This window comes from Cyprinodon tularosa, unplaced genomic scaffold (assembly GCF_016077235.1).
Source record: "Cyprinodon tularosa strain WSP-4 unplaced genomic scaffold, ASM1607723v1 ctg473, whole genome shotgun sequence".
Classification (NCBI taxonomy): Eukaryota; Metazoa; Chordata; class Actinopteri; order Cyprinodontiformes; family Cyprinodontidae; genus Cyprinodon; species Cyprinodon tularosa.
The window spans coordinates 707,820-716,512 of NW_024039200.1; the positions used below are offsets into that span (position 1 = coordinate 707,820).

At 40.4% G+C, this 8,693-nt stretch overlaps 1 protein-coding gene across 7 annotated transcripts in view; it reads left to right on the forward strand.

Annotated features, from left to right (window-relative positions):
• The window catches only part of tle2a (TLE family member 2, transcriptional corepressor a), a 58,463-nt gene extending 50,161 nt beyond the window's left edge, over positions 1 to 8,302 (forward strand). For all 7 annotated transcript variants that reach the window (XM_038301735.1, XM_038301736.1, XM_038301738.1 and 4 more), the window contains 11 exons: positions 82 to 126; positions 1,533 to 1,694; positions 2,854 to 2,980; positions 3,755 to 3,945; positions 4,291 to 4,367; positions 5,010 to 5,259; positions 5,353 to 5,600; positions 6,485 to 6,632; positions 6,726 to 6,876; positions 7,081 to 7,157; positions 7,268 to 8,302. In XM_038301735.1, coding sequence (XP_038157663.1) covers positions 82 to 126; positions 1,533 to 1,694; positions 2,854 to 2,980; positions 3,755 to 3,945; positions 4,291 to 4,367; positions 5,010 to 5,259; positions 5,353 to 5,600; positions 6,485 to 6,632; positions 6,726 to 6,876; positions 7,081 to 7,157; positions 7,268 to 7,375 — 1,584 coding nt within the window. In that variant the 3' untranslated portion in view covers positions 7,376 to 8,302. The remainder of the gene's footprint in view (positions 1 to 81; positions 127 to 1,532; positions 1,695 to 2,853; positions 2,981 to 3,754; positions 3,946 to 4,290; positions 4,368 to 5,009; positions 5,260 to 5,352; positions 5,601 to 6,484; positions 6,633 to 6,725; positions 6,877 to 7,080; positions 7,158 to 7,267) is intronic.
• Positions 8,303 to 8,693: the final 391 nt, after the last annotated feature.

Consider the following 8,693-nt stretch of genomic DNA (forward strand, 5'->3'; position numbering starts at 1 on the left):
TTTTCACACCTTTACTTCCACCTAGAACAGGTAATTGAACTGATTTTTTTTTTTTCTTTTTGATTCCCTTTTCTCTCGCAGGGCAGCGATGCAGATAAGAGCGACGATAATTTGGTAGTGGATGAGGTTAGTAGGCGGCTGCCGGCCTCTGTTTGCATCACTTGACCACCTTCATCAGCATGCACCATGTAAACATAGCCAGCACAGTCACATGAATAGGAATGATTCTGCCTCTGTCTGACCTCATTTAGATGCACAATACAGGTACACAATCGGAGCTGCAGTCCAAGCTGCCTGCAGAGCTAAAAAAAGACATAATGCATGGACATGCTAAAGAATACAATCTTACAATTTTCTTGTTTTTGTTTTTCCTCATGCATGTTGTTCTGTTTAGCTTTATATTTCAAAATAATCCTATTTATTAACTTATTATTAAATTAGGCTGGGTTTTTTTGTTGTTTTTTTGCCATGTCACATTCAACCTATCTGTATTTAGTTTGTTGCTTACTGACTGGTTTATTAGTTTACTAGAAATTGACTAGGCTACCTCAGGTTGAATTGATTCTTAACTGAATCTGGTTAAAATCCCTCAAAACACTGTAGAGAAAAAAAAAATCTTGTAATATTGTGGTTTAAAATAAATTTTTGAAGGAAATTCCAATTGTCATTACCAGCACAAGACTCGGGATAGGTCCAATTTATCCACATACAAAAAAGTGACTTTCATGTAACACTAAGAAAATCGGAGGCAAGGTTCGGTTTTGTGTTTTGTTTTGTTTTTATCTTGAATATTAACCCTTCAGGCAAGGCTGCTATTTTAGCAGATCAGGTGTAGATGGCTAACCTTCAAATGTTTTGAAAACTGCAAGATGAACTGCTGGAAATTTGACTCTGGAAAATATGACATTTTAAAATGAAAAATTGACAGCAATCACTGCAGCTTTTTTTATAATACCCAGGATTTATTTCAGATTGCTGAAGATAAATTGTTGAAAAACAACTGATTTATTACACATTTTTATGCATACTATAGTTTCCATCTGATCCTCAGCAAATAGTCATCAACAGGCTCTGCACAGTTGAAAATGTAAAAATTCGGGTTAATAAGAGCTGTTTGGTTAACCTATAGAATACATTTCCAGTGAAAATAGAACTTAAGAATTTACAGCAACCCATCAAAACTTTTCAAAAGTTAAATAAATCTATCAACAAAAGACATTAGTAGAAAAAAAATCTCAACGTTTGTGGGAATTGATTTTTTTTTTCTAAGAGAAGGTTTTTTGGGGCTTCTGCATTGAAAGTACTGGACTATAAAGCTAAATGTTGTAGAATGCAAGGCTGAATATTTAGCTACATCATTTATTTTGTTAACTCCAATTGGATTTTGGTTTATTTCAGAGCAGAATGACCTCGTAATACAATTAAACAATGCAAAGCAAATTGAAAACTAGAGAAGCCTGGTATTGCATTCACAAAATAAACAAAAGCCATGTCTTATTTTCTTTGTCATATCTAATATAATTTGTATTCAGGACCCATCATCCCCTCGCAGTGTGCAGTCCTACTCTTCCAGGGAGAATGGTTTAGACAAGATTCCCCCATCCCGCAAGGAAGGGCCCCCACAGGCGAGCCCCACCTCCCTGGCCTCATCTAGCAGTGCTACCTCCCCATCTCGGGGCAAAGAGCCCCCACAGGTACCGGTAGATGGAAATACACACAGCCAAGAAATAACTCCATTCTACTCTTTGATATCACATTTGCACAATCAATTACATATAAAATAATTTTCAGCTGCCGCGCTGTACTTCCCCATTTTGTTCAGGATCAGTAGTTTTTCTTATGGTCATAGCACTAAAATGTTATAGTCAGCATCAGTGATGTTTTCAGGGTTTCTTTTTGTTGTTTTTTTTATGTCCTTTTATTGTTTTCCTTTGTCCCTAATCCTTCTTACTCCCCCGGATTAAATTTAAATATACAAAGCTCTTTAGAGGAGAAACAAGCCCACTGCATCACAGAGCCTCCGCTGTACCCAACAGTCTCAAACCCGCCTGTATTCTGAACAGCTTCATCTTTGTCCCATTTAACCAAAGCACAGGGCAGCTTTTTAAGCCAATAACACATTTATGGTGGTTTATGCCTGCCATTATTTGGGTTTAAAAATGCCTGACATGACTTCCAAACAACCGCTTCACATACAGGCAATCTAATGGTTGTCATGGAGACTTGGCAGCTCCTTTAGAAAGGTTTTGTTCCTGATTTGTTTTTCAGCTGTAGGATATTATGGACTGTGTGCTGTTATATTTTAACCTCAGAAAAAGGAAGTTACAGATAAACAAACCAGAAATTCCTGTTGTCAACTAAAAGAGCAAATTTTTGTCTGAATTTTTTATTTATTTTTTATTATAACACTCATGTGACCAGAATAACAAACAGAACAAGATTTATTACAATTTTCTAAATCTCTTACTCCAAAAAATATCACTGAGTGTGTCCTTTGCCTCTTTTACTAAAACGATTTCAACTTTCAACGCCCTTTTAATTCAGGGTTTAGGTGTGTTTTTGACTACAAAAAAATGTAATATGCATAACAAGAGACACAAGCTGAATCTGGTCCTCACTGACTAGGCCGAGATAAAAGGTTAAAGGGATTTGAAGTTAACCAATAACTTTGCACCTGTGATGTTGTTAAATAAGAGATCCTTTCCTCCATTTAATAAATCAATTTATTAGTAGATGAGCTGCTGTAATAAATACAGATTTTTTTTTATTTTGTTGCTGCCAACAGATTTGTACTGCAAATCACTGTTAATGCTTCTTTTATCATTCGCTGTCCCTCTTGTTCTCCTCCTCCAGAGGGAGAAGTCTAGTACTCCCGGTATGAAACCAGGTACTCCCATGTCTCAAGAATCCAACACCCCAGGACCAAGTGGGCCACCACAGTTCAGACCTGTTCCAGGAAAACCTGGTGTTGACCCTCTAGGTGAGAATGTGTCTTTGCTAAAAATAGCTTCATCACTTTAATTCAAAACCTACAAAAGTTTTCATGCAAATTGTAGTTCTGTAATTAAAGTGACATCCTGCATCACCTTAGATTTTCATAAAGCAATCTACACACTGAAGACTATTGAAATTAAGAATTCACTCCTGCGCCAAAGTCAGTCAGTCAATGCTGAGCTGCCATAGTTGGTATGAGTGTCCGCCTGCTTCCCGCCACCGATCACCATCTGGACTTAATAAGCAGCTGTGGGCAGAAATATTCAGCGTGCTTCACTTTTTAAATGGAAAGATTAGGAGAGGTGATGGACTGTGACTGTGAGCAGCCTCATAATGAGCCTCCATCTATATTCCATTGTATCTCTTTTCTTCCTCCCTTTTTTTTTAATACTTGTCACCTGTTAGCGCATGCTCCAATTCCACACACTCTATTATACGTGTGAGCAAGCATATATACTTGATACACCTACATGTGCAGACGGTTGACATTAGAGATGAGGATTCACACAGAGGGACATGAGCAGCCATCTCTGCAGGACAGTATGGATGCCAGCAGGGGTCAGTAGTGTTCCAGTCCTGCAGTATGTCAGTTCTCTGTTACAGCTTGTTCTTAGCTCATCTAGCAAAACTGTCTGAAAGGCTCATTTTAATAGATTTTATTTCATATTCAAAAAAAAAAATTTGGACACAGACATCCTGAATGACTGACGCATTTAATTGTTTGCTTCAATCAGGAATTTTCTCTGTCCTATTCTTACAGCTCTGGGTCTGAGGAATCCCCTGGCAGTGCAGGGGGCCTACCCTCCTGGGGCTTTTGGCCTGCCTCCTCCAGGAGTGAACGGAGACCTGCCCGGGGCGGCGGGCTACGGCGCTGGCCTCCACTTGGTCTCACCTCAGATGAATGGAGCCGCAGCCGCAGCAGCTGCTGCAGGCTATGGAAGGTCCCCTGTGGTGAGGCCAGCTCTCTGCAGATGATTTGTCTTTGCACTGTCACTGTCATATGTGGTGCCTCAGCATATAAAGCTGTCAGAAAGGGCAAAAATCTGGAAATTTATGGAGAACAGGAGAAAAAGCAGCTGTTGTGTAATTTATCTTTAGGAATCTGACAGTCTATGACCTTTGCTCTCAGAAACGTCTTTTCTTTTTTAATATTGTGTTTTATTCATTTTTTAATCCAGATACTGTCGCATTTTAAACCGTTTTAGTGGGACAGCTCTTAACTGTATTGACCTTTGGTCTTGTTGGTCTCTTTTCTTTAAGCTGTTTGCAGTTTTTAAGGTATCTTGTCTCCTACAGGTGGGTTATGAGTCTCCACATCCACACATGAGGGTCCCTGGGCTTCCTGCCAGCCTGCAGTCGGCCTCAGGAAAACCGTGAGTTTCCTCTTCCTGATTAATGGAACTTTTCCTGGTTTAAAAAGCAAAAATTTGCTGCTGTGGCCAGTTTAATAATTTGGTTTGTTGCGATCTCAGTTTTTTGTCACTTTTGACCTCAGATTATTCAGAGTATTAGAAGTTATCTTTATTCTAATAACCCAAATACATTTGTAATGTCTCAGATTAACAGATAAAAGTTGATCATTTATTGCAAAGTTTAAGGAAAGACCGAATGCGGTGACTTGCAAAGGTCCTCATGCTGTTTTCTCATATAACATCCATAACTTTTAGTATGTATTTAAGAGGATGGATGGATGGATGGATGGATGGATGGATGGATGGATGGATGGATGGATGGATGGATGGATGGATGGATGGATGGATGGATGGATGGATGGATGGATGGATGGATGGATGGATGGATGGATGGATAGATGGATAGATGGATAGATGGATAGATAGATAGATAGATATTTCCAAAGATGCTAAATGCATAGTGTTGCAAAAGACTCATATCTTTTCAGCAAAGTATTTACATGTTGATCTTGGGTGATTTATATCTATGCTATAATTTACAAATCTTTATCTGCAAGCTGTCAATTGTAAAAAGTTTTTATTTATTTCTGTTCTCCTTTCCAGCGCTTACTCGTTCCACGTGAGCGCAGACGGCCAGATGCAGCCGGTGCCGTTCCCCCCTGACGCCCTGCTGGGCCCGGGGATCCCACGTCATGCCCGTCAGATCCACACACTGAGCCACGGAGAGGTAGTGTGCGCCGTCACAATCAGCACCTCTACTCGTCACGTCTACACAGGAGGAAAGGGATGCGTCAAGGTGTGGGACATCAGCCAGCAGGGAAGCAAGAGTCCCATGGCCCAGCTGGACTGTTTGGTGAGACACGACGACAGATTGGAAGCCAAACATAATAGCATCTCTTAAAGCAGCATGCCTAACTTACTCTGTCTATATTCTGTGTCCAATCAGAACAGGGATAACTACATTCGCTCCTGCAAGCTGCTCTCAGACGGTCGAACCCTGATCGTTGGAGGAGAGGCCAGCACTCTGTCCATCTGGGATTTGGCCACACCGACTCCACGCATCAAGGCGGAGCTGACGTCGTCTGCTCCAGCCTGCTACGCCCTGGCCATTTCACCGGACAATAAGGTCTGCTTCTCCTGCTGCAGCGACGGCAACATTGTCGTCTGGGACCTGCACAACCAGACCCTGGTCAGGTAGGAGGAAAAAACAACAGACCAGTCTATAAAAATGGTTTCCTTGAGTCTGATGTAGACTGAGCAGAGGAAATTAAGGACACAGTCAGATTAGTTTAGCACTTAGGGGAGAAAATGCAGTGTAAAAAATAAACTCTGGTATACAGATAGACTTGTTTTAGTTTTTAACTTTAAGCAGCAGGAGTAAATGCTTCTTAAGGTTGTTCCAGCATAGTTCTCCAGATTATTAGTTGTTATTATTAGTTAAATAGCTAGCTATTTCATAAATCTACAATGGATTAAGAATATTTATAAAAAATCTCTATAAAAACCATGCACCTCCAGGAGATTGTTATTCCTACCTGTTTATACTGTATATCAGACAAGTTAATCTTTTTTTTCCAGGTTAGATCAGAGTCTGAAATCTGAGTGAATCAGATTTAATGTTACTCTGGTGGTATTATTACCATTATAATTATAACTATTACTTTTATTATTATGGTAACGTTTGTGCTTACAGGGTGGAATATAAGCCCTGGCATATTTGTTGTTTGACATGGTGTGATCCATTTTTATGGTCACTTTTACCTTTGGAACAGAAATTCCACAAAGTATGATAAACCTAGCTTTTGTTTTGATAAACCGTCTTCCTGCACTGCTGAGAGGCTACAGCAGTGAAAGTTCACACATCTATTGAAAGAGAAGTTCAAAGTGACTTGCTGAGCTGTGGTTATGCTGCAGGTGTCTGTGGATGTTAGAAACAAAACAAAACAAAAAAAGTTCTGTATTTTCTTTAATTTTTTTAAATATATTTCCTTTGGAAAATGATCTACCAGTCCCATTTTTGCATTTCTATAGGACAAACCTCACTGAGTTTTAATGGCTCTGCATGCTTTGTCCTGCAGGCAGTTCCAGGGCCACACAGACGGAGCAAGCTGCATCGACATCTCCAATGATGGCACCAAGCTCTGGACGGGAGGGCTGGACAACACGGTCCGCTGCTGGGACCTCAGAGAGGGCCGGCAGCTGCAGCAGCATGACTTCACCTCACAGGTATTCATTCAGGGCTCTTATAACTGAGGTTAGGCAACCGTTGAACTATTTATTCACTTTATTTTTTCTTTCCACCATCCCTGCCTGTTCCAGATCTTCTCCCTGGGCTACTGTCCGACAGGCGAGTGGCTGGCAGTAGGAATGGAGAGCAGCAACGTTGAAGTCCTGCATGTCTCCAAACCCGACAAGTATCAGCTGCACCTCCATGAAAGCTGCGTCCTTTCCCTCAAATTCGCCTACTGCGGTATGTTAACACATCACTCCTAACAGCCTAAACTCTACATTATTTAATTCCTTAATACTACCTCAGGGTATCAAATCTCATGAAAGCAAAATACTACATTTTACTTCAGTTGAGGATGTTTTCTCTTTTCCAATGCCTGCTCCTCCATATCTTACCTCCTATGATGCTTTATCTGCTGACAGCAGTGTATGTTTTGTCCTGTAGGTAAATGGTTTGTGAGCACAGGGAAAGATAATCTCCTGAATGCATGGCGGACGCCCTACGGATCCAGCATATTCCAGGTAGACGGCTTAATATGCATGGGATATGCTATAAAGTGGACTTGAACCACTGCAGTAAATATAACTGTTCCTCCTTCAACTGTTTAAACCAACCTGTTTGTTTCTCACAGTCTAAGGAGTCTTCATCAGTTCTCAGCTGTGACATCTCACCTGATGACCAGTTCATTGTAACTGGCTCAGGGGACAAGAAGGCCACAGTCTACGAAGTCATCTACTGATCCGATTGGCTCCTCACAGAAAACTCGTAATCCCAGGGGCCAAGCCAAGGCTCCTTCCTGCACCAGTGGCTGTACAGCGTGTCGGCGGCGGGTGGAAGCAAGAGATACTCAACTTGTACTTCGTCGTTTTGTTCGCGTTTGTGAGAAATGAGCGAGAGGAGAAACAAGGAGACGCAAAGTCACATCTCTGGAAAATAAACTTTGGTTTTAAATGCTCTGAGAAAGCTGGTTAGTCTATAGCTGTGCTAATGTGGGATTCCTCCAAAGAACTTTTCTGTTTTGTTCCATTTTTTTTAAGACAAAATAAAACCTCTGTAGTACAAAATAAATTAGAATAAAGCTTTTCTTTTTTTTTTTCTTTTTCTTTTTTTTTACCTTTTGGATTAAATGCAAGCATTTGAAATGTTTGAAATCAAGCTGGTTTAACTAGAGCTGTCCTCACGTGGGACTGTGCGAGTCCAAGCCTGAGTCATGCTGGACCCATTCGGCCTGCTGAGGGTTCTACTCGGCACAGGCAAGTATTCCTGCCTGACAGATGTGGGGGTGGTCTACCGACTTTCCAGATAATCCCGTTTTCTTTTTAATTACAGCATCATGATTGTAATGACTTTTGTGCATATGTGACAGAACAGGGCTTATTTGGTTTCTAATGAAATGTCTGGAGAATCTTAGTATTTTTTTTTTTAAGTTCCTTAAAAAGTGGGGAAAACAACTTTAAAGACAAAACAAAAACTCCGAAGTCAGTTTAAACAAAACAGTCTCTTCTAATTCAGGACAAACATTCTTCACTAACTCAGTATTTCATGTTCTTCTGTACATGTTGGGACACATACAGACGGGCTGACTGGTATTTTCATAACTACCCCCTGATCCCTGAACCTTGCTATATATGAACATGTAAATAAAGGTCTCTAAAGACAAATTAGATTGTCCTCTATGGCTTCATGTTTTTTTATATAAATCCAACCATGTCCTGCTTTTTTAGTTATATTAATCCAATACATAATGGAAGAAATTATCACGATTGCTCACAAGAGCAAATTCTGTGGCAGACTTCTTTTGGAAGCTTCAAACTGAAGTGAAGAGAGGGGGAAAAAAACCAAAACATTTGTTTCATATTTGTTCAAACCCTAACAGACAGAAGAGCGTGTTTCCCCAGCATGGTGTCTGAAAGCATCTTAGAAATATTTAGATGAAAAGAGAAGCCTGTGAAAGGTGAGCGCATGCTGTGATGGCTGTGTTCCCCCCATTCAGATGGATCTCCAAGTTTCTTGACTGACTAGAGGATCAGAGGTGAGACGGAGGAAGAAAAAATCGT